This window comes from Schistocerca serialis, chromosome 1, assembly GCF_023864345.2.
Source record: "Schistocerca serialis cubense isolate TAMUIC-IGC-003099 chromosome 1, iqSchSeri2.2, whole genome shotgun sequence".
NCBI classification, from domain to species: Eukaryota; Metazoa; Arthropoda; class Insecta; order Orthoptera; family Acrididae; genus Schistocerca; species Schistocerca serialis.
Genome location: NC_064638.1, coordinates 70816852 through 70843930, shown reverse-complemented (window position 1 = coordinate 70843930; position 27079 = coordinate 70816852). Strand labels below are relative to the sequence as shown.

Sequence of the window (27079 nt, the reverse complement as noted above, 5' to 3'; positions counted from 1 at the left end):
GTTCCTCGATTGTCTGACACGAATTTGCTCCCATTTATGCCTTTAGAATGTCACTGTCTGAAGTTTTTGGTCGTACTTCAAAATGGTTCAAATGGCTCTGAGCACTATGGGACTTAACTTCTGATGTCATCAGTCCCCTAGAACTTAGAACTACTAAACCTAACTAACGTAAGGACATCACACACATCCATGCCCGAGGCAGGATTCGAAACTGCGACCGTAGCGGTCGCGCGGGTCCACACTGTAGCGCCTGGAACCGCTCGGCCACCTCGGCCGGCTTTTGGTCGTACTGAACGATACGAGTCGGAAAAAAGAAAATTATCAGATTTGAACTAAGAAAACCACATTTGCATTTGTGATCTTTGATAAACATAGCAAATGTTATTGTTAGCGACTGTTACGTTACTAGCACCGTGAAACTTAAAATAGCATCTGAGGCCGGATATGTACCTCTCCTGGTATTTGGTCGCCAATGCAAAAAAGAAAAGATATAGGGCCTAGTTCTTTACGAGTAAACAAATCATTCTAACATTAAAATGTCTTTGGCACGATTTTTAAGTACACAATGAGCTGATAAATGACTAACGCCGACATGGGCAGAAACATTTACTTTCCAGTCCTAATATATGTATCAAACTGCGTCTACATAGGACCATTCCATTCAGGTGCTTACCTTTTATTGACAGTGGTGTATCAGCCTCGTACAACAAATAGTTTTCGTCTCACAGCAGGATTTTCAGACAGTAAATTACCCATGAGTATTTGCAAATACCGCGGTCACCTTCGAGCCTGTACACTTCGTTTACGTATTCGCAAATACAAAGAAGCCAGAAGGTACAAGACAGTGTAACCGTAAAGGACACGTAGAAACACTAAGAATAAAATACCTGCATTCATTAGAGATGGACATAGCGAACAGAGCTGTGTTTTGCGAGACAATCGCTTTTAAAAGCCTAAACATTGCAACTGATTCAAATTCTTATTCTATAGAATAGAACACGCAAGCACAGCCATAGACAAGCCTAGAAAATGGAAAATAGCACACATACATCTACATCTATACTGCACAAAACCACCTTACGTCGTGCAATTGGTGTGGAGAAAACGGCTTTCGGTAAGTGTTTGTATGATTCTGATTTCCTCTGATTTTACCGTTTCTGTCATTTCGCGTGATGTATGTGGCAGGACGTCATACTGCGTTGGCTAACTAACTCTTCCTGGAAAGTGCGTTCTCGTAATTGCATGTGTGACGCAAAACTCATGTCTGTTGTTGAGTTCCAGTGAGTGTGTGAAGCTCTCCCGCTTACTAAGCTAACCGATGACGTAACGTGCTTATCTTCTCTGTATCTTCTGTCTCCTCTATTAATAAAGGCCCAATCATGCAACATTCAGGAATTTATCGAACAAAGGTTCTGCAAGTTGCTTCTTCCGTGTAAGTACATGATACCGGATAATAGTATACAACTTGAGGGCTATAATAATCAACAGCTCGGCATTCAGGATGACAGGGTCGCAATAGTAAAACATCAAGCAAGGAATGGTTTTACCGTTCACATGATGCCTGTCGGAAATTAATCATCATAAGATATCCTGGAGGCTATAATTTTCATATCATATCAGTGACACCCTCACCCCTATTGCGCGATAAGACGAAACGGGCTGCCCTTCTTTGCACTTTTTCGATGTCCTCCTTCAGTCCTACCTGGTAAGGATCCCATACCGCGCAGCAATATTCCAGCAGAGGACGGACAAGTGTAAAGTAGGCTGTCTCTTTAGTGGGTTTGTCGCATCATCTAAGTGTTCTGCCAACAAAGCGCGGTCTGTTTCGCCTTCCCCACAATATTATCTATGTGGTCTTCCCAATTTAAGTTGCTCGTAATTGTAATTCCTAGGTATTTAGTCGAATTTGTGCGATTTATCGTATAGCCAAAATTTATCACATTTCTTTTAGTACCCATGTGGATGACCTCGCACTTTTCTTTGTTTAGTGCCAATTGCCACTTTTCGCACCATACATAAATTCTCTGTAGATCATTTTGTAATTGGAATTGATCGCCTGGTGATTTTACTAGACGGTAAATTACAACGTCATCTGCAAACAATCTAACGGGACTGCACATATTAACACCTATATCATGTAAATCAGGAACAGCAGAGGGTCTATGACACTACGTTGCGGAACGCCAGATATCACATCTGTTCTATTCGATGATTCACCGTCTGTCATACGAACTGTGACCTTTGAGAGGAAATCACGAATCCAGTCACACAACTGAGACGATACTCCATATGCACGCAATCTGATTAATAGTCGCTTGTGAGGAATGGTACCGAAAGCCTTCTGGAAATCTAGGAATATGGAATCAATCTGAGATCCCTTGTCGACAGCACTCATTACTTCATGGGAATAAAGTTGCACAAGAACGATATTTTCTGAATCAGTGTCGGTTATGTATCAATAAGTCATTGTCTTCAAGGTGATTCATAATGTTCGAGTACAGTATATGCTCCAAAATCCTAATGCAAATTGAGGTCAGTGATATGAGTGCTTTATTCAATGGGTTACTCCTATTTCCTTTTTTTAATATTGGTGTAACCTGTGCTACTTTCCAGTCTTTAGGAATAGACCTTTCGTCAAGTGAGCGGTTGTATATGATTGCTAAGAAAGGCGCTATTGTGTCTGCATACTCTGAAAGGAACCTGGTTGGTATATCATGTGGACCGGAAGCCTTGTCTTTCTGAACTGATTTGAGTTTCATCTAGGACAGCGCGGGATGGCAGTTCATCGCTGAACATAATACGACGCCATTGAGCAGCAGTCCATGCTTCCAGGTCACGGCACAACTCCAGACGAAACCGTTTGTGTTGTGATGGTGATGGCACCCTGTGTGTGTGTGTGTGTGGGACGGTATTTTCCTAGTCCAGCTGCTGCTGGGTTGCAACCAATGGTACGGTATATGCAGAATGTAGCAGGCCTTCCCTTAGCTATCCCCACATGGCATGTGCAGGTGTGGAAGTTTTTCAGTGTGCTTATCATGGTGATCCTCCCTTGAGGTGGCCAGACAGGATCAATCGGAACATTGACGACGGGTGTGCGTACCCTCACTCTCCGCATAGACCAATATTGAGCCACTGTCACACCGTAATGCTTCACAATCCGGATACTACACAAATCAAGCTGCAGTGTGGTCCCTTTCTCACTAACGCCGTCTCACACCGGTAACTAGCCTCACCACTTCCCAACAGTGATCATTCAACGTGTGACGCTGTTCATGTCTCTTCTACACTCAAGAAACAAATAAACTGACACACCTACCTAATATCGTGTACGGCACCCAGAAGTGCCGCAACACCATGTGGCATGGACACGAATAATGCCTGAAGTAGTCCTGGAGGGAATCAACACCATTAATCCTGCAGGGCTGTCCATAACTCCATAAAGAACGAGGGCTCAGATCTCTCTTCTGAACGGCGTGTTGCAAGACACCCATATACACTCCTGGAAATTGAAATAAGAACACCGTGAATTCATTGTCCCAGGAAGGGGAAACTTTATTGACACATTCCTGGGGTAAGATACATCACATGATCACACTGACAGAACCACAGGCACATAGACACAGGCAACAGAGCATGCACAATGTCGGCACTAGTACAGTGTATATCCACCTTTCGCAGCAATGCAGGCTGCTATTCTCCCATGGAGACGATCGTAGAGAAGCTGGATGTAGTCCTGTGGAACGGCTTGCCATGCCATTTCCACCTGGCGCCTCAGTTGGACCAGCGTTCGTGCTGGACGTGCAGACCGCGTGAGACGACGCTTCATCCAGTCCCAAACATGCTCAATGGGGGACAGATCCGGAGATCTTGCTGGCCAGGGTAGTTGACTTACACCTTCTAGAGCACGTCGGGTGGCACGGGATACATGCGGACGTGCATTGTCCTGTTGGAACAGCAAGTTCCCTTGCCGGTCTAGGAATGGTAGAACGATGGGTTCGATGACGGTTTGGATGTACCGTGCACTATTCAGTGTCCCCTCGACGATCACCAGTGGTGTACGGCCAGTGTAGGAGATCGCTCCCCACACCATGATGCCGGGTGTTGGCCCTGTGTGCCTCGGTCGTATGCAGTCCTGATTGTGGCGCTCACCTGCACGGCGCCAAACACGCATACGACCATCATTGGCACCAAGGCAGAAGCGACTCTCATCGCTGAAGACGACACGTCTCCATTCGTCCCTCCATTCACGCCTGTCGCGACACCACTGGAGGCGGGCTGCACGATGTTGGGGCGTGAGCGGAAGACGGCCTAACGGTGTGCGGGACCGTAGCCCAGCTTCATGGAGACGGTTGCGAATGGTCCTCGCCGATACCCCAGGAGCAACAGTGTCCCTAATTTGCTGGGAAGTGGCGGTGCGGTCCCCTACGGCACTGCGTAGGATCCTACGGTCTTGGCGTGCATCCGTGCGTCGCTGCGGTCCGGTCCCAGGTCGACGGGCACGTGCACCTTCCGCCGACCACTGGCGACAACATCGATGTACTGTGGAGACCTCACGCCCCACGTGTTGAGCAATTCGGCGGTACGTCCACCCGGCCTCCCGCATGCCCACTATACGCCCTCGCTCAAAGTCCGTCAACTGCACATACGGTTCACGTCCACGCTGTCGCGGCATGCTACCAGTGTTAAAGACTGCGATGGAGCTCCGTATGCCACGGCAAACTGGCTGACACTGACGGCGGCGGTTCACAAATGCTGCGCAGCTAGCGCCATTCGACGGCCAACACCGCGGTTCCTGGTGTGTCCGCTGTGCCGTGCGCGTGATCATTGCTTGTACAGCCCTCTCGCAGTGTCCGGAGCAAGTATGGTGGGTCTGACACACCGGTGTCAATGTGTTCTTTTTTCCATTTCCAGGAGTGTATATGCTCAATGACGTTCATATCTGGGGAGTTTGGTGGCCAGCGGAAGTGTTTAAACTCAGAAGAGTGTCCCTGGAGCCACTCTGTAGCAATTCTGGACGTGTAGGGTGTCGCATCGTCTTGCTGGAATTGCCCAAATCCGTCGGAATGCACAATGGACATGAATGGTTTAAGGCGATCGGGCAAGACGCTTACGTACATATCACCTGTCAGTGTCGTATCTAGATGTATCAGGGGGCCCATATCACTCCCACTGCACACATCCCACACAACCAGAGAGCCTCCACCAGCTTGAACAGTCTCCTGCTGACATGCAGAGTCCACGAATTTATGAGGTTGCCTTCACACTCTTACACGTTCGTCCGCTCGATACAATTTGAAACGAGACTCGTCCGACCAGACAGTTTGTTTCCAGTGATCAACAGTCCAGTGTCGGTGTTGGCAGGCCCAGGCGAGGCATAGAGCTTTGTTGTCAAGGGTACAGGAGTGTCCCTTCGGCTACAAATACCCATATCGATGATGTTTCGTTGAATGGTTCTCACGCTGATACTTGTCGATGGCCCATCATTGCAATCTGCAGCAATTTGCGGAAGCGTTGCACTTCTGTCACGCTGAACGATTCTCTTCAGTTGTCGTCGGTCTCGTTCTTGTAGGATCTTTTCCCGACGGCAGCGATGTCTGAGATCTGACATGTAGCGGATTCCTGATATTCACTGTACACTCTTGAAATGGTCGTACGGGAAAATCCCCACTTCGTCGCTACCTCGGAGATGCTGTGTCCCATCGCTCGTGCGCCGACTATTACACCACGTTCAGACACACTCAAATCTTGATAGCCTGCCATTGAAGCAGCAGCAACCGATCTAACAACTGTAACAGAAACTTGTCTTGTATAGGCGTTGCCAACCGCAGCGCCATATTCTAGTTGTTTACATATCTCTGTATTTAAATGCGCATGCCTGCACCAGTGTCTTTGGCGCTTCAGTGTATATTCCTCCCTCAGTCTCCCGCAATAATTTTTACCTCCACATTTCCCTTCAATCCTAAATTGGTGATCCTAGATGTCTCAGAATGTGTCCTATTAAACGATAGCTTCTTTTAGTCAGGTTGTGCGATACATTTCTGTCTTCTCCAATTCTATTCAGTACCTCCTCACTAGTTATTCGATCTGAGCATATAATCTTCACCATTCTACTGTAGTAGCACATCTTAAAAGTTTCTCGTCTCTTCTTGTCCAAACTGTGTATGCTTCACATTTCACCTTCGTGTAAAACTACATTCCAGAAGAATGCTTTCAGAAAACTTTATATTCTACGCTGATAAATCTTTTTTATGAAATTTATTTCCTACTATAGCCAATCTGCATTATATGCCGTCTACCGCGGCCATCTTTTCTTATTTTACTTCCCAAAATAGCAAAACGTATGTACAACGTGTAATTTGTTATTGCCTGATATAATTGGCTCAGAGTCACCTGATTTAATTTGACTACATTTCATTACTCGTGTTTTACCTTTATTGATGTTTATTTTGTAAGCTCTTTTCCAGGTACGACCCATTCCATTCAAACCCGTTGCTGTCTGATAGAATTGTACTGTCATGATGAACAACAAAATGGCGGCTGCTTTCAACAGCTACTATAGTCACTTTCCGATAAGGTTGTTACTTTCGGAACTCCCTGTCGTTCAGCCCAGTTTTGTAATCAAACGCTACACCGCTGTTCAAAGTCAATCCCCTTATCTAGCAAGAGATGGAAAACATTAGTACGTCTACGTGTGTACAGAGTGGCAAGTAACCGCCTTGTAAGGTGGTTGCCAGGGTATGCTGTGATGGAAAATAAGTGTTAAGAAGAAAAAAAATCCATACTTTGCGCAGTTCCCAAGTTAATTAGCATTGAAGTTAACCAAGCAGGCCATTGCGCGCGCCAATTCGGGCGGCCAGCAAGAGACCGTGTCGGCAGGCGTTCTTTGTTTGGTTCCCTTAAACCGAACAAGAGAGCGATACAAAAGATAGAGACTTGTCTAAGTCAAAGGCCGTCTCGCGCGCTATCATCTAAGCTATGAGACTGACAGACACTAATTGTACGAGGGTGAGTCAAATGAAAACCTTCAATTTGTAATAACAAATCGAAATTTCGCGCCGTTATCCTGTAAGTTGGTAAGCGTGCTACAAACAGCGTGCAGAATGGTCTGTAGGGGGCAGCATAGTGCAGATGCACACATACCGTCGCAGTATCAGTATAAAGACGGCCGCCCCACTTGCGACTTGCACCAGGGAAGAACAGCCGGCCGGCCGGAGTGGCCGTGCGGTTCTAGGCGCTACAGTCTGGAGCCGAGCGACCGCTACGGTCGCGGGTTCGAATTCTGCCTCGGGCATGGATGTGTGTGATGTCCTTAGGTTAGTTAGGCTTAGGTAGTTCTAAGTTCTAGGGGACTGATGACCTCAGAAGTTAAGTCGCATAGTGCTCAGAGCCATTTGAACCATTTTTGAAGAACAACATTCTGTTATTCAGTTTTTGCGTAGTGAAGGAATGAAACCTATTGAAATTCATCGACGAATGTAGGTTCAGTACGGTGATGCATGTTTGTCACAGCAGCAAGTCTACGAATGGAGTAGGAAGTTCGCAAATGATGTGACTTCAGTGGAAGATGCTCCTCGTCCAAGTCAGGCATAACGATTTGTGACTTCACAGAACATTGCAACATTTGAAGCCATAGTGAAGGAAAGCCGCCGAGTGACACTGAATGACATTGCAGCATGTTTACAGATTAGTCACGGATCAGCACACCACATTGCGCATGATCTGCTCCAGTTCCACAAAGTGTCTGCAAGATGGGTGCCGCGGCAGCTGACTCCTGAAATGCGACAACAACGTGTTGATGCTTGTGAAGACCTCCTTCGGCGCTTTGAACGAGAAGGTGACGGCTTCCTTGCAAGAATCTTTACTGGCGACGAAACCTGGGTTCACTTCCACCAACCGGAAACGAAGACAGCGAGCAACCCAGACCTTGCCCCAAGTGATTTCCATATGTATGTACCACTCAAAGACGCAATGGGAGGAAAGAAGTTCCGTTCTGATGAAGAGGTACGCCACGCGGTGAATGAGTGGTTGTGCAGACTACCAAAAGAATTGTTTTCTAAAGGAATTTATGCACTTTGTAAGCGCTGGAGGACTTGCATTGAGCGTGGGGGAGATTATGTTGGAAAGCGATACAGCTTTGTGCCACTTCTGCACAATAAATAATATTTAAAAAAATATTTAAGGTTTTCATTTTACTCACCCTCCTATCTGGCGGGCCGCTTGAATTTGCGCGCCCAACGACCTGACTGGCTGACTTCAAGACTTATTAGTTCAGAAACGGCGCAACGTAACGAGTTTTTTCTTAACAATTATTTCTCAGCGTAACGTACCCTATAACAGCCTTACAAGCCTTTCAGACTGTTTCTCAGCACCCTGTATACGACAAAGAAACAAGGGTTCTGGATGCGAACATTAAGAGAGAGGAGTAGTGTTGGATACGCACAGGTCAGAGAACTACTGCTGACAGTAGTAGCAGCAGCAAGAGCGACTTCGGTAGATGACTCGGCAAGCGTACCTGTTAATGGCAGCCGTCGCGGCTTGCATAACCTGGCGAGCTCTGCGCTCCGTTACACGCTATCATCACCTGGCCTGAGTCGAACTACAGCTGTGTAAGAGCGCCGGCCAAAGGGCTTCATACTTTGTGCTCTCCATTTCGTGTTCAGACACGAAAGGAAGTGACATCAAGAAGTAAAAGAAAATATTGTACGAGGCCGTGCCGAAAAATAATGCTTCTGAATTTTTACGTGAAAACTCTTTAAGCTTTTTTTTAAATAAAACAAACGTTGTTAACATTCTGTATGTTTATTCTTCATGTCTGCATCATTATTTCTCAACACAGTCACCCTGGCGACAAACATTTCTCCCACCCACAGACCAGTTTGTTGATGCTGTCAACTACAGAACATTTCTCTCTGTTGACAAGGCCACAACGCCGGCCGTAATGGCCGAGTGGTTCCAGGCGCTTCAGTCTGGAACCGCGCGACCACTACGGTCGCAGGTTATAATCCTGCCTCGGGCATGGATGTGTGTGATGTCCTTGGGTTAGGTTTAAGTAGTTGTAAGTTCTAGGGGACTGATGACCTCAGATGTTAAGTCCCATAGTGCTCAGAGCCATTTGAACCATTTTGAGGGCCACAACCTCACAGCCGCTTGCATCGCTTCATTACTAAGGGAAATTCTAGAAGATAGTCTTTGTCTGGAAACAAATGAAAGTCGGATGGAGCCAAGCGGGTCTGTATGGAGGATAATCGATCAAAGTGAATCCAAGACGTCGGATTCTTACAGATGTCTTAGCGCTCGTGTGTGGTTGGGATTGTCATGCTCAAGGAGAGCATACTCTGTGTTTGGACGAACTCTTCGAATTCGAAATTCGAGTACAGCTCACTGTTTCTCACGCACCGACGTAGTTACGTTACACATCGTCATGTTACACGCTACATTTCAGAGTCCTCTAGCAGCAGAGGTCTGTAAATATGTAAACATTAAGAATAAAGATGTAGAACGTTAATAACGCTTGTTTTATTTAAGCAGCGTTAAGAGTTCGCGCAAATTATGAGGTTTTACTTTTCAGCTCGCCCTAATTAAACTAACAAAGTACTTTTTTAGCCTAGTTTCTGAAACAAGCCTAAAAAAGTATTTCGCCTAGTTAATTCATTAAATTATCCAATGTGTCATCGAGAACCCACAGTTGCCTCAAACAAAAGAAAATACACTACTGGCCATTGAAATTGCTACACCACGAAGATGACGTGCTACAGACGCGAAATTTAACCGACAGGAAGAAGATGCTGTGATATGCAAATCATTAGCTTTTCAGAGCATTCACACAAGGTTGGCGCCGTTGGCGACACCTTCAACGTGCTGACATGAGGAAAGTTTCCAACCGATTTCTCATACACAAACAGCAGTTGACCGGCGTTGCCTGGTGAAACGTTGTTATGATGTCTCGTGTAAGGAGGAGAAATGCGTACCATCACGTTTCCGACTTTGATAAAGGTCGGATTGGAGCCTATCGCGATTTCGGTTTATCGTATCGCGACACTGCTGCTCGCGTTGGTTGAGATCCAATGACTGTTAGCAGAATATGGAATCGGTGGGTTCAGGAGGGTAAAGGGAACGCCGTGCTGGATCCCAATGGCCTCGTATCACTAGCAGTCGAGATGACAGGCATTTTATCCGCATGGCTGTAACGGATCGTGCAGCCACGTCTCGATCCCTGAGTCAACAGATTGGGATATTTGCAAGACAACAACCATCTGCACGAACAGTTCGACGACGTTTGCAGCAGCATGGACTATCAGCTCGGAGACCGTGGCTGCGGTTACCCTTGACGCTGCATCACAGACAGGAGCTCCTGCGATGGTGTACTCAACGACGAACTTGGGTGCACGAATGGCAAAACGTCATTTTTTCGGATGATCTGTTTACAGCATCATGATGGTCGCATCCGTGTTTGGCGACATCGCCGTGAGCGCACATTGGAAGCGTGTATTCGTCGTCGCCGTACTGGCGTATTATTACATTTCAGATGTGTTACGACCCGTGGCTCTACCCTTCATTCGATCCCTGCGAAACCCTATATTTCAGCAGGATAACGCACGACTGCATGTTTCAGGTCCTGTACGGGCCTTTCTGGATACAGAAAATGTTCGACTGCTGCCCTCGCCAGCACATTCTCCAGATCTCTCACCAATTGAAAACGTCTGGTCAATGGTGGCCGAGCAACTGGCTCGTCACAATCCGCCAGTCACTACTCTTGATGAACTGTGGTATCGTATTGAAGCTGCATGGGCAGCTGTACCTCTACACGCCATCCAAGCTCTGACTCAATGCCGAGGCGTATCAAGGCCGTTATTACAGCCAGAGATGGTTGTTCTGGGTACTGATTTCTCAGGACCTATGCACCCAAATTACGTGAAAATGGCATCACATGTCAGTTCTAATATAATATATTTGTCGAATGAACACTCGTTTATCATCTGCATTTCTTCTTGGTGTAGCAATTTTAATGGCCAGTAGTGTACTTTCCAAATTCGCTCCCACATCACTTCATTACAGCGGATGTTCCAGATTCCTGGAGAAGAACACGATGAACTGTTTCACAGGTAGTGCTAGAAACGGCGAAAGTTCCTCTGTACGATTTCAAAATTATAGTTTGATTTGGACATCGACAGGCTGATAGGTGAACTGATTCTACTTCATTTTCACTTATGGTTTACTAGTTCATTCCACTGGCATGTAATAACGCGCCTTGAGATGCTATATAAATCGACAAATTAAATACTGCGTTGTCCGCTTTTCCAGCTGAGTGGTCAGCGCGTCTGACACCCATGCAGAAGAATCGTGCCCAGTTCCCGATGTAACCAGGAGTATTACATGGCTAGGAGGGCTGTACAGGGGTGCACTCAGTCTCGTGATGCCAGTTCAGAAATATGGCTCCGCATGGCAGTGGGTGACATGGCGACCGGTCGCTTGTCTTCAGGGTCTGACGGAGTTTAGTTTATATAGAACATTACCCACCCCTGCAAGACAGTGTAATTCGCAACATCAGCAATGCGGCATCGTTTGCTTGGACACGCTGCTACGGGTGGTGTACCTTACATGTGAACTATGAGAGCACTCCTTGAGCAGAAACATAAGTGTTATTTTCAGTGTAAAGAAACATACATTATTACATACTTACTACGTGAAGTAACGCATTGCTTGCCGGCATTTACGTTGCCGCTCACACACGTGTCCAAATATGAAAGTATTTCTCCCAGCAGGACGTTAAATGTCGAGTTATCAGGAAGATAATCTGCATGTCTCTGTACTGTATGTGGTCTATTTTAAAATCTTGTCACCCTGCAGGAAATTGAGTAACAACTAGAAATTGCACCACTATTCCCGAAATCCATTAGATGCAATCAGAACTTAGTAGCGAGTCCAGACAGCACACTCATTTCTAAGACTTAAATCTCAATGGCACTTATCGTACGTAATCCAGTGGAAAGAAGTAATTTACCTAATTAACCATATTGCTGATGTTCATACGTTGAAATAGTACATATTATTCTTCTAAGAATTATTAGAGTATACTTCCACACTGGAGATCAGTTTTGGGAAGAGTTTGTATAAGCAATTCAATTTATTTTAGTACTTTGCTCCTGACTGACAAATTATCCGCAGAAAGAGGAAACGACTGCTAGATACCGATTTCGAGGAAGATCGGTTTGGTTTCCAGGGAAATGTAGATACACACAAAGCATTACGAAGCCTACGACGTATCTTAGAAGTTAGGTTGAAGACACACAAGCTCACGTTTATAGCATTTGTAGGTTTGTAAAAAGCTTTTGACAATATTCACTGGAGCACAGTTTCGGAATTTTAAAGTAATAAGGAACAAAATACAATAAGCGAAAGAAAGATTACCTACAATTTGTGCAGAAAGCATACGGCAGATTTAAAAGTCCCTAACGAGGAGACACTGAGTCAAACTGGAGAGGAAAGAAATTTAAGCTGAAAACTGACTTAATGAAGGGATCGGTTGATAGGACACGTCCTGACGCATGAAGGAATCATCAGTGTGTTAACGGAAGAATTGGAGCTAAAAGGCTGATCAAGTAAGCAAGTTCAAATGTATATAGGGTGCCATAGTTAAGTAGATTCCAGAATAATTGCACACCCACACCAGTGCAGAGAGATGCGTCAAACCAGACTGCAGACTTCCTGATGGGAAGATGTACGCTTCTGTCTTCTATAGCTTGTGAATGCCCCTCCGTTGTTGTACGTATAGCTGAAATTTAGAGGGACAACTTACGTTTTTCGCTGCAGAATACTGATTTTTATGAGTTATCTTCAGTCATCTGCATCTTTCACAGTCATGTTTTCCCGAGAGTTGAGTGACTTTTCTTTTTATAGTCAGTGTCTATATTTGAGTATCAAGGTGGCTCAGGTTGGAGTTCAGTTGTTTCTACTTCGCGAGCAAGTTCTATTTGTCGTGTAGTTTCCTTGGCACTGCCATTGTTTCTTGTAGTGTTCAACTTCATCTCTGATAGTCATACCCCTGACATCCATTTGGTGTATAATCTTAGAACATACTCTGAGCTCGAACATAATGAGGTATATCTAACAAAACGACCTCCTCCGTACCAACAAGCATAGATTTCGAAAGCGTTGATCATGTGAAACCCAAGTTACACTTTTCTCACATGACATCCTGAAAGCCATGAATGAAGGCAGTCAGGTAGATGCAGTATTCTCGATTTGGTTGGTTGGTTTAAAGGCGAGAGAAGGTACCAAACCACGAGGTCATCGGTTCCTTATTCCTAATAAAAACGATGCCCCAAATGTGAGAATAAAACGGACGAAATATATAACACAAAACGAAAAGAAAGGAAAAACGACAAAAACGAAGGGAAGGCAATGAACACTAAAAGGAACAAAAGAGGACAAGAAAACAGAGAGACGCTAGAAACAGAAGAGAGTAAAACATGAAAGCAGATTACAGTGGCTGGCCAACCACGAGAATAAAAAGGGAAAGCCAGCGACTCTGCTACACATTAAAACCTCCACCCTAAAAGCACTAGGGTGGAGGACAGAGAGGGACAAATGGACATGCGCTAAAACCTACATAGAGGTAAGTATAAAACCCACTCTCACGGATAAAACGTAGAACCAAAGCTGCTGTGGCAGCATTGTCGCCCAACACCGAAGGCAGGGTGCTGGGAAAGTTAAAAGTCTGCCGCAGAGCGGCTAAAAGTGGGCAGTCCGACAAGAGGTGGACCACCGTCATTTGGGACCCACAGCGACACTGAGGTGGGTCCTCGCGGGCCGGCAAGTGTGGCCAAGCGGTTCCAGGCGCTTCGGTCTGGAACCGCGCGACCGCTACGGTCGCAGGTTCGAATCCTGCCTCGGGCATGGGTGTGTGTGTGATGTCCTTAGGTTAGTTAGGTTTAAGTAGTTCTAAGTTCTAGGGGACTGATGACCTCAGATGTTAAGTCCCATAGTGCTCAGAGCCACTTGAACCATTTTGGATCCTCGCGACGGAGTAGGTAACCATGCGTCAGCCACGTATGGCCAATGCGGAGCCGGCACAGGACAACTGATTCCTGCGAGACGCCTGCGTGGACGATTTCCACACATTCATAGTCTCCTTAATGACACGCAGTTTGTTGTGCGTGCTCTTATGCCATTCCGTCTCCCAAAGCCGGAAAACCCTGCGGTGTAAGACAGAACGCAGGTCAGCTTCGGGGTTGCCTATCTCCAGCAGCGGTTTCCGCGTCGCCTGTTTGGCCAGCCTGTCGGCAAGTTCGTTGCCGGGGATTCGGACGTGTCCTGGGGTCCACACAAACACCACAGAACGACGGGGCTGTTCCAGGGCATAGATGGACTTCTGAAAGGACGCTACCAGTGGGTGGGGAGGGTAGCACTGGTCGATAACGCGTAGTCTGCTCAATGAGTTAGTACACAGGAGAAATGACTCGCTAGGGCATGAGCGGATGTACTCAGGAGCACGAGAGATGGCCCCCAGCTCTGCAGTGAAAACACTGCAGCCAACTGGCAAGGGGTGCTGCTCAATATGTCCTCCATGAACAATTCTCGATTTCCGAAAAGCATTTACTATGATTAGTTATGTAGATAATTGCGGCCCAATGTGCAAAGGCGGCTAAAAAGCGGTTTTCGCGGTTTGCTGTGTAAGTACAGTAACTTTTGAACCATTGGATAGAGATAATAGATAACGATACCGCAAAAAGTTTGGACGTTGCGCGAGAATATCATCTTAGAAACATATGGTAAGAATTTCAACGATCTACTATGAATAGGAATTGTAGAAGTACCAATCTCTACAATTGGTACTTTTCGTACCCAAAAATCACGGTTTTTATGGATTTTCTCAGGAACCTCTCATGAAAAAATTGTGCTTGTACATATTGTAGTGGCGTGGCAAGACAGCCAAGCCACTCGGAGGTAGCCGAAAGGCACGCGTTAAGCTCACGCAGATTGGCGTGAGGTCTGGAACAAGGTAAAGTAATTATCCTATAAAGAAAAGAACGTAGTTCTTGGAATACTTAACTTTAATCCACAATTGGAGAACATGGCTCTTGTGAGACATTATTACACTGAATATAAACTGGTAATGGCGCCTTGCTAGGTCGTAGCAAATGGCGTAGCTGAAGGCTAAGCTAACTATCGTCTCGGCAAATGAGAGCGTATTGGTCAGTGTAGCTTCGCTAGCAAAGTCGGCTGTACAACTGGGGCGAGTGCTAGGAAGTCTCTCTAGACCTGCCGTGTGGCGGCGCTCGGTCTGCAATCACTGACAGTGGCGACACGCGGGTCCGACGTATACTAATGGACCGCGGCCGATTTAAAGGCTACCACCTAGCAAGTGTGGTGTCTGGCGGTGACACCACACATATCGCCTAGACTGTACCTAATACAATAGAATCATACGATTTGCTCTATTTGCCTGGGCTGGAGGAAATGTGTGATGTGTAAATCCTGTACTTTAGGATAGTGTACAGAGTACGCCCGTTCTTCAGATTGCTACACAAGCGGTCGCGAGGTCAACGGCTATCCAAAACACATGACCCATTATTTCAGTGATCAATCCGAGGTATGATCCCCTAATAAACACACTTCATGGAATATAACTGGTGCCACACTCTCGCGTGCATGGACCAGTAGCCGACAGCATCGTTAGCGAACAATCTTGTACTGCAGATGCTACCTGATAAAGCTTTCATGTACACAGAGAATAGGAGAGGTCCTGTTATGCTTCCGTGGTGTATACTCGATACTCCTTCACTCTGTGAACCTTCACCGTACAGTAAACGTACTGAGTTCTGTTTGTAAAAAAAACTTCAACGGAATAAGGGGAGGTTCTGAACTGACGGTCTTGTCCGATTTTTATAAAGGTCCTTATTACACACATCGAAAAGTTTTGCATCATCGTGGTTCCCAGAATTCGGGAAGATCGACGTTGGCTGTGGATATTGTATCACAGACACTGACTGTTCAGAAATGTCACTAAACCGCCCAAAGATGTAAACAACCATGCACGAACAGCGCCTATTAGACGGAGGGAGTCCGACAGCCTATCAGTTCCAGTCATTCCACCAGGAAGGAGGTACACGGCTCGTTTTGTCTGTAGTTCAACCGTGCCTAGACGGGCAATACCGCGATTCGATCGCGTCCGCATTGTTACTTTGTGTCAGGAACGGCTCTCAACAAAGGAAGTGTCCAGACGTCTCGGAGTCAATCAAAGCGATGTTGTTCGGACATGGAGGAGATAGAGAGAGACAGGAACTGTCGAAGACATGCCTCGCTCAGGTCGCCCAAGGGCTACTACTGCAGTGGATGACCGCTACCTACGGATTATGTCTCGGAGGAACCCTGACAGCAACTCCACTATGTTGAATAATGCTTTCCGTGCAGCCACAGGACGTCGTGTTACGACTCAAACTGTGCGCAATGGGCAGCATGATGCTTAACTTCAACCCCAACGTCCATGGCGAGGTCCATCTTTGCAACCACAGCACCACGCAGCGCGGTACAGATGGGCCCAACAACATGCCGAATGGATCGCTCAGGATTGGCATCACTTTCTCTTCACCGCTGAGTGTCGCATATGCCTTCAACCAGACAATCGTCTGAGACGTGTTTGGAGGCAACCCGGTCAGGCTGAACGCCTTAGACTCCCTGTCCAGCAAGTGCAGCAAGATGGACGTTCCCTGCTGTTTTCGGGCGACATTATGTGGAGCCGACTTACACCACTGGTGGTCATGGAAGGCGCCTTAGCGGCTGTACGATACGTGAATGCCATCCTCCAACCGATAGTGCAACCATATCGGCAGCATATTGGCGAGGCATTCATTCGTCTTCATGGACGACGATTCGCGCCCCCATCGTGCACATCTTATGAACGCCTTCCTTTAGGATAACGACATCGCTCGATTAGAGTGGCCAGCATGTTTTTCAGACATGAACCCTATCGAACATACCTGGGATAGATTGAAAGTGCTGTTTATGGACGACGTGACGCACCAACCACTCTGACGGATCTACGCCGAATTGTCGTTGAGAAGTGGCACAATCTGGACCAACACTGCCTTGACGAACGTGTGGATAGTATGCCACGACGAATACAGGCATGCATCAGTGCTACTGGGTATTAGGGGTACCGGTGTCTACAGCAATCTGGACCACCACCTCTGAAGGTCTCGCTGTGCCGCGCGGGATTAGCCGAGCGGTCTAGGGCGCTACAGTCATGGACTATGCGTCTGGTCCCAGCGGAGGTTCGAGTCCTCCCTCGGGCATGGGTGTGTGTGTTTGTCCTTAGGATAATTTAAGCTTAGGGACTGATGACCTTAGCAGTTAAGTCCCATAAGATTTCACACACATTTCAACATTTTTTTGGTCTCGCTGTACGGTGGTATAACATGCAATGTATGTTTTCATGAGCAATAAAAAGGGTGGAAATGATGTTTATGTTGCTCTCTATTCCAATTTTCTATACAGCTTCCGGAACTCTCGGAACCGAGGTGATGCAAAACTTTTTTTGATGTGTGTATTATGAAAAATGAAAGTGGATGGGGGAGACACTGAAGGGAAAGGATTATTGATACCAGCTACAACGGGACTTTATGCAGAATCAGTGGCAACGAATGAATATGTGTGTGTGTGTGTGTGTGTGTGTGTGTGTGTGTGTGTGTGTGTGTGTGTGTGTGTGTGTGTGTTGGACAGGGATTCGAACCCGGGCTCTAGGCAGTTGCGTTAAGCAAAGCGCCACCCAGACACCGTTTATCGCAACTGCGCCGACAAACTCCGTACGCATTCATATAAATTCGCATCGATCGTCTAGGAAAATAAAACCTTGACTTTAACCACAAGCTGCCTTCAGGTGTGTATACAGCACAATGGACCGTCTACAGCAGGAATGCGCAGACTGCGGTTCCCTTGCAGCCCTCCATTGTTCCGTCGCGCACCAGGAAAGGGCGGACTCTTGTAAAACTCAGTTCTTTTGTGAAAACACTGTTGTAAGTATATTTGTTCAATAAAATGCATATTACTGACAAATGGTGTGAACTAACGACATTTTCTTGCTGTCTTTACGTATATTGCGCGCAGAATAACGTGACTAGTAGATGCGCAACCGGCAGGGCACGCATGGGGAACGGCGAGCGGTTATGGGTAGGCGCTGTCGGGGAATGCTGAGCGCTGGATGGGACGTGCCGTTCTAAGCTTTCCCTCAGGTTGTTTGTAAATATTACGTGGTGCATCTCCTCGCCCACAGTTGCATGGTGACAATTCAAAAAGATCTACTGTCGCCTCTACTTTGGTCACTATCTAAAAAGAATTCCGCTGAAAATACAACAAATCATCGATTTATTTTCGCCTGACTTCTTAACCATTTGTAATATTCAGAGAAGCGTCTTGAGTGGTGACTTGAGTAAAACCCACATTTATCTTGTTGCGATGTTAAAATTTTCTTCTTTTGCCAAAACGTAGAGGAGTTAACACAATGTCGCCTCACTAACATGGTGTGCAGACGCAATTGTGAGAGAATTCTTAAGCCACTTTAAAAGTGAGGAACTCAGGAAAAATAAGGTCAATAGCCTATGAACAAGCATATCCTCAGTAGAAAAATAAACGTGTAATGTCTTCACTTTTGCTGTTGCGAGACCCACAGCATCTCACGTTTCACCAGTTATTGGCTCTGAGCACTATGGGACTTAACATCTGAGGTCATCAGTCCCCTAGAACTTAGAACTACTTAAACCTAACTAACCTAGGACATCACACACATCCATGCCCGAGGCAGGATTCGAACCTGCGACCATAGTAGTCACGCGGTTCCGGACTGAAGCGCCTAGAACCGCTCGGCCACAGCGGCCGCCTCACCAGTTATTGATGGCTCTTAAAAATTACATTCTTTTATCGAAAAAGCTTGTACTAAATGGAATAACACAGTAGGTAATGTGTGTGCTACATTAGATCAATTTTCTCTAGATTGGTGGTAGATAGATACCTCTACACACGACCACAGAAAAATTAAAAAAAAAAAAAAAAGAGAATGGTTCAAATGGCTCTGAGCACTATGGGACTAAACTTCTGAGGTCATCAGTCCCCTAGACCTAAAACTACTTAAACCTAACTAACCTAAGGACATCACACACATTCATGCCCGAGGCAGGATTCGAAGCTGCGACCGCAGCAGCAGCGCGGTTCCCGACTGAAGCGCCTAGAACCGCTCGGCCACCCCGGCCGGCGAAAAATTCAATATGTTATCTAAAGCAACCTATTATGTAATATGCACCAAACGCAAAATAATAGTGACCCCTATTTTTCATTGCAAACTTTTTCGAAAATTGTGCAGTGTCTTACTTATATGCAAATATCACAATAACTACAGCCATTAACGAATTGATGGGCACGTCATCATGAAGCTGACATATATCTATAAGTAAAGCAAACAATGACTTTCTGTAAAATCGATTGAGAAAGACTTCAGGGAGAGCGCCGACAACCGGCCGAAAGCGGGTAAACGCTGTCTGCCCATCTTTCCGAACCAACGAATGAAAATGCCCAGCTATTCGGAAGAAAATTGGTCACTGCACACCGGCCATGTATGCTGTGCGGACTCATATTCACTGCGAGCCGCCTGCGGCTGGTCTAAAGGTTGTCAATGAAAGTCTAGAAAGAGGCAACTAATATCAGACAAGATTTTGTATGAAGTTTATAGACTATGAGAAAGCGTTTCACTGTCACAAGAAAATCTGTGCTAGCAGAACTTGAGAACCGAGGATACAATCTGTTTACGTCAGTTTGCTGCATAATCTACATCTACGTGCATCTACATCTACATGGATACTCTGCGAATCACATTCAAGTGACTGGCAGAGGGTTCATCAAACCACCTTCACAATTCTCTATTATTCCAATCTTGTATAGCGCGCGGAAAGAATGAATACCTATATATTTCGTACGAGCTCTGATTTCTCTTATTTATCGTGGTGATCGTTCCTCCCTATGTAGGTCGGTGTCAACAAGATATTTTCGCATTCGGAGGAGAAAGTTGGTGATTGGAATTTCTTGAGAACATTCCGTCGCAATTAAAAACGCCTTTCTTTTAATGATGTCCAGCCCAAATCCTGTATCTTTTCTACGACTCTCTCCCATATTTCGTGATAATACAAAACGTACTACCTTTCTTTGAACTTTTTCGATGTACTCCGTCAGTCCTATCTGGTAAGGATCCCACACCGCGCACCAGTATTCTAAAAGAGGACGGACAAGCGTAGTGTAGGCAGTCTCCTTAGTAGGTCTGTTACATTTTCTAAGTGTCCTGCCAATAAAACGCAGTCTTTGGTAAGCCTTCCCCACAACATTTTCTGTGTGTTCCTTCCAATTTAAGTTGTTCGCAATTGTAATACCTAGATATTTAGTTGAATTCACGTCTTTTAGATTAGACTGATTAATCGTGTAACCGAAGTTTAACGAGTTCCGTTTAGCACTCATGTGGATGACCTCACACTTTTCGTTATTTAGGGTCAACTGACAATTTTCGCACCATTCAGATATTTCTTCTAAACCGTTTTGCAGTTTGTTTTGATCTTCTGATAACTTTATTAGTCGATAAACCACAGCGTCATCTGCAAACAACCGAAGACGGCTGCTCAGGTTGTCTCCCAAATCGTTTATATAGATAAGGAACAGCAAAGGGCGTATAACGCTACCTTGGGGAACTCCAGAAATCACTTCTGTTTCACTCGATGACCTTCCGTCGATTACTACGAACTGTGACCTCTCTGACAGGAAATCACAAATCCATTCACGTAACTGAGACGATATTCCATAAGCACGCAATTTCACTACGAGCCGCTTGTGTGGTACAGAGTCAAAAGCCTTCCGAAAATCCATAAATACGGAATCTGTCTGAAATCCCTTGTCAATAGTACTCAACAAACACTTCATGTGAATCAAGAGCTAGTTGTGTTTCACATGAACGGTGTTTTCTAAACCCATGTTGACTGTGTGTCAATAGACCGTTTTCTTCGAGGTAATTCATAATGTTCGAGCACAATATATGTTCTAAAATCCTGCTGCATATCGACATTAACGATATGGGCCTGTAATTTAGTGGATTACTCGTACTACCTTTCTTGAATACTGGTGTGACCTGTGCAGCTTTCCTGTCTTTGGGTACGGATCTTTCGTCGAGCGAACGCTTGTATATGATTGTTAAGTATGGAGCTAATGCATCAGCATACTCCGAAAGGAACCTAATTGGTATACAGTCTGGACTAGAAGACTTGCTTTTATTAAGTCATTTAAGTTGCTTCACTACTCCGAGGATATTTACTTCTACGTTACTCATGTTAGCAGCTGTTCTCGATTCGAATTCTGGAATATTTACTTCGTTTTCTTTTGTGAAGGCATTTCGGAAGGCTGTGTGTTAATAACACTGCTTTGGCAGCACTGTCTTCGATAGTATCTCCATTGCAATTGCGCAGAGAAGGTATTGGGGGTTGGGTTGGGGTGTTTGGGGGAAGAGACCAAACAAAGAGATCATCGGTCTCATCGGATTAGGGAAGGATGGGGAAGGAAGGCAGCTGTGCCCTTTCAAAGGAACCATCCCAGAATTTTCCTGGAGCGATTTAGGGAAATCACGAAAAATCTAAATCAGGATGGCCGGACGCGGGATTCAACCGTCGTTCTCCCGAATGCGAGTCCAGTGTGCTACCATTGCGCCACCTCGCATTGGCATTGATTGTTTCTTGCCGCTAACATACTTCACATACGACCAGAATCTCTTTGAATTTTCTGCCAGGTTTCGAGACATAGCTCCGTTGTGGAAACTGTTATAGGCATCTCGCATTGAAGTCCGCGCTAAATTTCGAGCTTCTGTAGAAGATCGCCAATCTTGGGAATTTTGCGTCTGTTTAAATTTGGCATGTTTGTTTCGTTCTCTCTGCAACAGCGTTCTAACCCGTTTTGTGTACCAAGGAGGATCGTCGTTTGTTAATTTATTTGGTATACATCTCTCAATTGCTGCCAATACTATTTCTTTGAATTTAAGCCACATCCGGTCTACACTTATATTATTAATTTGGAATAATATGTACAACAAGGCTACAGTTTCCAGTGGACTACATCCAGAGAATGAAAAATGATGAGTTGAGAAAAGAGTCAGACAAAGGAAATGTATTTTACCAAAACAATTTCCTGCAGTCTTGGAAAAGGTCTACAAAGGTCTTAAACTGGTATGAAAGAAGAACCTTCATAAATTGAGGTTATCTAAACAACTTTCGATGTTTACTTTGCATGCAGTCGAACTTCAGGAAGAAATGAACAGGAAAAGTGTAACACTAAGCCTGAAAATTAATTAAAATTACATGGCAACAGAGGCTCAACTATGAACACATGTGGCGTCACTGCTGGCCATGTACAATCAATATGCTAATTGGGGAATAGTAAATATTAACGATGAAATTAACAAAAAGTCGATGAATTTGTGTACTCTGGTCAAAGTAAAAAATACGTGGATGTACAATTAAAGAAATAGGGTACAAATGATCTGAAGATAGTTTGAGAAACAAACTATATTCGAAAGTAAATACTCAAATTGTCTTAAATGGAAAGTCTTCAACGACCAGTATATACCACCACTACTAACAAACGTGAAATATGAATGTTAAATGCACAAACATTTCAAAAGTTGATGGCTGCCCGACAAGTACGGAATGGAAATATGCATTTTGGGCATAACCAGAAGGCACACAATCAAATGGATAAGAGGAAAGACAGGAGTCGAAGGAGACAGTGACCGACACTGAACTGAAATGGAGACTGAGTTGCATTCCTCGTGATAAGACAATATCTAGAGGATGAACTAAAGAAAGATATGTTGAAAACATAAAGAAACAGGCTAGAAATCTTCCATGCAAAAATCGAAAGATCATAATACAGATAAACCTAGAAACATCTATATCCGCAATAGGTGATAAATGGCTGGTGACAAGCATCAGTGTCCTTATCAAGCTGCACTGGCGTTATGAAATCGCAATGTTTCTATGTTTATGTAATTCCTACAGCAAACCGCTAATGGTGTTTATTTGGTGATGATATAAATGAAGCTCATGAAACAAAGTTTTAATGTTGCTAGAAAATGGTAAATAATTTCTTGTTACGAGAAATACTGAAACGATTGATGCACAGCTGTATGTGGCGGAAAATAGTGCACATTAAGATAGGATAACATTTGCCCAGATTCTTCTGCATTACTGAAAGGAAAAGGGAATACTTATAAATATATATCACAGGGGTGGACAAAAATGTGGAAACGCCAAAAAGACAACGCTTTGTCATGCCCAATACGGTGTAGGAAAATTGTTGGCACTCAAAATAGTTTCCAGTCGTCTCGGATTGGATAAATAAAGAATCTGTATGGTTCAAATGGCTCTGAGCACTATGGGACTTAACTTCTAAGGTCATCAGTCGCCTAGAACTTAGAACTACTTAAACCTAACTAACCTAAGGGCATCACACACATCCATGCCCGAGGCAGGATTCGAACCTACGACCGTAGCGGTCGCGCGGTTCCAGACTGTAGCGCCTAGAACCGCTCGGCCACTCCGGCCGCACCGTGTGAGGTGGCGCAGTGGTTAGCACACTGGACTCGCATTCGGGAGGACGACGGTTCAATCCCGTCTCCAGCCATCCTGATTTAGGTTTTCCGTGATTTCCCTAAATCGTTTCAGGCAAATGCCGGGATGGTTCCCTTGAAAGGGCACGGCCGATTTCCTTCCCAATCCTTCCCTAACCCGAGCTTGCGCTCCGTCTCTAATGACCTCTTTGTCGACGGGACGTTAAACACTAACCACCACCACCACTCCGGCCGGCAATCTGTATGGGTTCCAAAAGAAACTTAAACCATTCTACCTACAAAATAGTGGCAAGTTCAGATAACGATTGTGAAGGTGGATAGCGATCAAGCACCCTCTTCTCTAAACTAGGCAACAGAGGCTCAACTATGTTCACATGTGGCATCACTGTTGGCCATGGGAGTTGTTGTGGTCTTCAGTCCTGAGACTGGTTTGATGCAGCTCTCCATGCTACTCTATCCTGTGCAAGCTTCTTCATCTCCCAGTACCTACTGCAACCTACATCCTTCTGAATCTGCTTAGTGTATTCATCTCTTGGTCTCCCTCTACGATTTTTACCCTCCACGCTGCCTCCAATACTAATGGGAGATGGGGCAGTTAATCCTCGTGCTCACAAAACGAGTCCTCGACGATGCGAGATGTGTGAAAAGGGCCCTTGTCATGCAACACATCACTGGGAAACAAACATTGTACCATGGGAATGAACCAGATCAGTCAAATTGCTCACATAGTCCTTGGCAGTAATGCTGCATTGAAGAGTAACCATGAGGCCATGGAAAACATGCCGCCTAAATCATCAGTGAACCCTGCCATGCTTCATCTTTGTGCGTAAACGTAATCAGAAGGCGAGAACTATTGGAAACAAGACACGTCCTATCACATTACTTTTCTCCACTGCTCCATAGTCCTGGTTTATGGCTTCGGCACCACGTTTTCGAGCTACAGGTATCTTCATTACTGATGAGTAGTTTTGAAATTACAGCTCGTCCTGCAATTCCCTGCTTATGAGCTCCTTTCGTCTTGTTTTGGTGCTGACAGAGTTCGAGAGTGCGACATTCAGTTCCGCACTGACTTTTGCAGCTATCTTCCTCTTATTTGTCGCCGCAATCCTTTTCAACGACCGTCCGTCGCGATCACACTACACACACATTTTCGCGTTGTGACTTAGCGGATGTATTTTTTTTTTTTTTTTTCATTTTCCCTATATGCCGTATAAATCTTCCATACGGTGCGTCTTGAAACACCAAACACTTCGGCTGAATTCACTCGTCTCCGACAAAACGCACTCATAACTACACGAAACGCGTCCTGACCATGACCGACACTTTTAACTTATTGAGAACATTGCAAAGTTGCAGTTTAAGGTCAAATACAACAGCGCAACCTGCAAACTCGACTAGCATCTGCGTTCATGTTCAGGCATGTAGCTCCAGCGGTGTTACCATATTTTTGCCCAAATCCTGTATATTGAAGATTGCTCCGGTCACTCACGATAAAATTTAATAACGTTACAGACAGCAAAAGTCCGAATAAACGAACAAATTTTGCGAAGCAGCAAATATAATCCTGTTGGAATGTTGAATTCTTCGGCAGTCTTTGCTAAGTTATGTTATTACTACGCACTTCACTGGCGTCACAAATACTGAACGATTGATTATCTTAGGTAAATAAATCTGACAGGGCCCTAAAACCAGGAAACTTGTTGGGAAGGTAAGGACACCATATAGAAAACAAATCAGCAGTAAAAATATTTCACAGTACTCTGTGTTATCAAAGTATCTATGAGGTACAAGAATGATCAATTGATGTTAGATTGCAAACAGCAGACTTACCCTGTCTTGTTGATAGTGTTGTCATAGGTTGCTCTGAGTGTGTAATGCCTGGGAGGTGAACTATCCCGTTGCACGTGACCACTGCTGTCATGGTAATGCAACACTACCTTGTAATCAGATTGGGGATCCCATGTCGCATACACCACAACTGGGTCCGCTCTCACTGAAATTACAACAGTCGCGAACAGTAGAAAAAGCCACATCTTCGGTACGACCTTCCTCCAACTGCAGCAGCGCAGCTAATGACAGCAGCCGGTGTCCCATACACCCTTTACCGGCTTCACGGTTAGTGGCTGAACCACGAATCCTGCGCATGCGCACGACGTAGAAAATCGTGAGATGGCAGCACTGTTCTCCAGTGCCTGATTCGTCAACACGGAGTCTCATGCGTCTACGCTTTGCTAGATCTATTTAAAGGCAATTCTAAGTGCCTGTCAAGGAACGAAACGTTGAAACTATGCATTTCAGATTGCTTCGCAAAGATCTTTAAGGGTACGGAACATTACCGTCAAGGTTTTTCGGGAAGAAATGTGTTGTTGACGATGTCTGCTACCATGAGAAGCATTCCCTCATGTTATATTGCATCTATACTCTGCAAACCACTTCGGTTTCAGTTCGCTTGAAGATGATTGCTTAAATTTCTCTGTGCAGTTGTAATTAATCTTGTCTTCGCGGCCCTTATGGGAGCGATATACATATAAGAGCTTAATATTGTTTACTGAAACATTCTAAACGACACCGGATCTACGATGTTTCCGAACGAGGGCAAAAACCTGGTAGTGGTGCCCCCACCATCCCTCTCGAACGTTTGAGATAGGACGTCAATAATTTTTAAAAAAATCGATTTTTCAAAAATATATTCATTTTGTAGCGCATATCTTTCTCGAGAGTTTGATGTATGAAAAATATATATTCGAGGAAATGCAAAACATTTTACGAGTATTTGGTATTAAGTGTGCCAAAGTGCAGTGCCATGCCTCATCACGCAGCATTCTTCTGTGGCGTCACTGTATTTCGCTCTGTGGAATACAAGCGCGTATATTTTGTAATGGAAGCCATCAAACGATGTTGTGATGATAAATAAATTTAAAAAAACACATATTCAAGACAGTAGAAATTAAAACGTTCTGTGGCGCCTCTCCTGCTTCCAGTCGGACGATTTGACATCCTATCCTCCCTTTAAAAAAATGTCACAGTTAATACTGTGTGGGATTATTTGTTACAGGAAGAGTAAGAAGTCTTCAGAAAATATGCAGTATTTATTGCCTATTAGCTAATAACTTTCTCTTTTGCGTGACGTAAAATTAAATATAGGAAGCATAAAATCAGTAAAAACAAGAGACAGTACACATTTCTTCAATCCTTAGGTCCCAACATTTTTTTCTGTCTAATCTTGCTACAGCTTTACACGGCGTGCTTTCCTTTCTGCGAAAGAATCTGTTACTTTATCAGTGTTCGTCAAACGCTTTCCTATGTGATAAATCAAAATGTCATTGTCTAATACAGAAAAAGCTGGTAATACGAATAGTACCCAAGACTGTGTGGTTGCTTGATTTGATTACGTCTATTTTGTCACTGTCTATTAAATAAAACGAAATAGGTGTT

At 44.9% G+C, this 27079-nt stretch overlaps 1 protein-coding gene across 1 annotated transcript in view; it reads right to left on the bottom strand.

Annotated features, from left to right (window-relative positions):
* The window catches only part of LOC126461746 (putative phospholipase B-like 2), a 165915-nt gene extending 140140 nt beyond the window's left edge, over positions 1-25775 (bottom strand). The window contains exon 1 of the mRNA XM_050096020.1: positions 25475-25775. Coding sequence (XP_049951977.1) covers positions 25475-25677 — 203 coding nt within the window. The 5' untranslated portion in view covers positions 25678-25775. The remainder of the gene's footprint in view (positions 1-25474) is intronic.
* Between the last annotated feature and the right edge of the window lie 1304 nt (positions 25776-27079).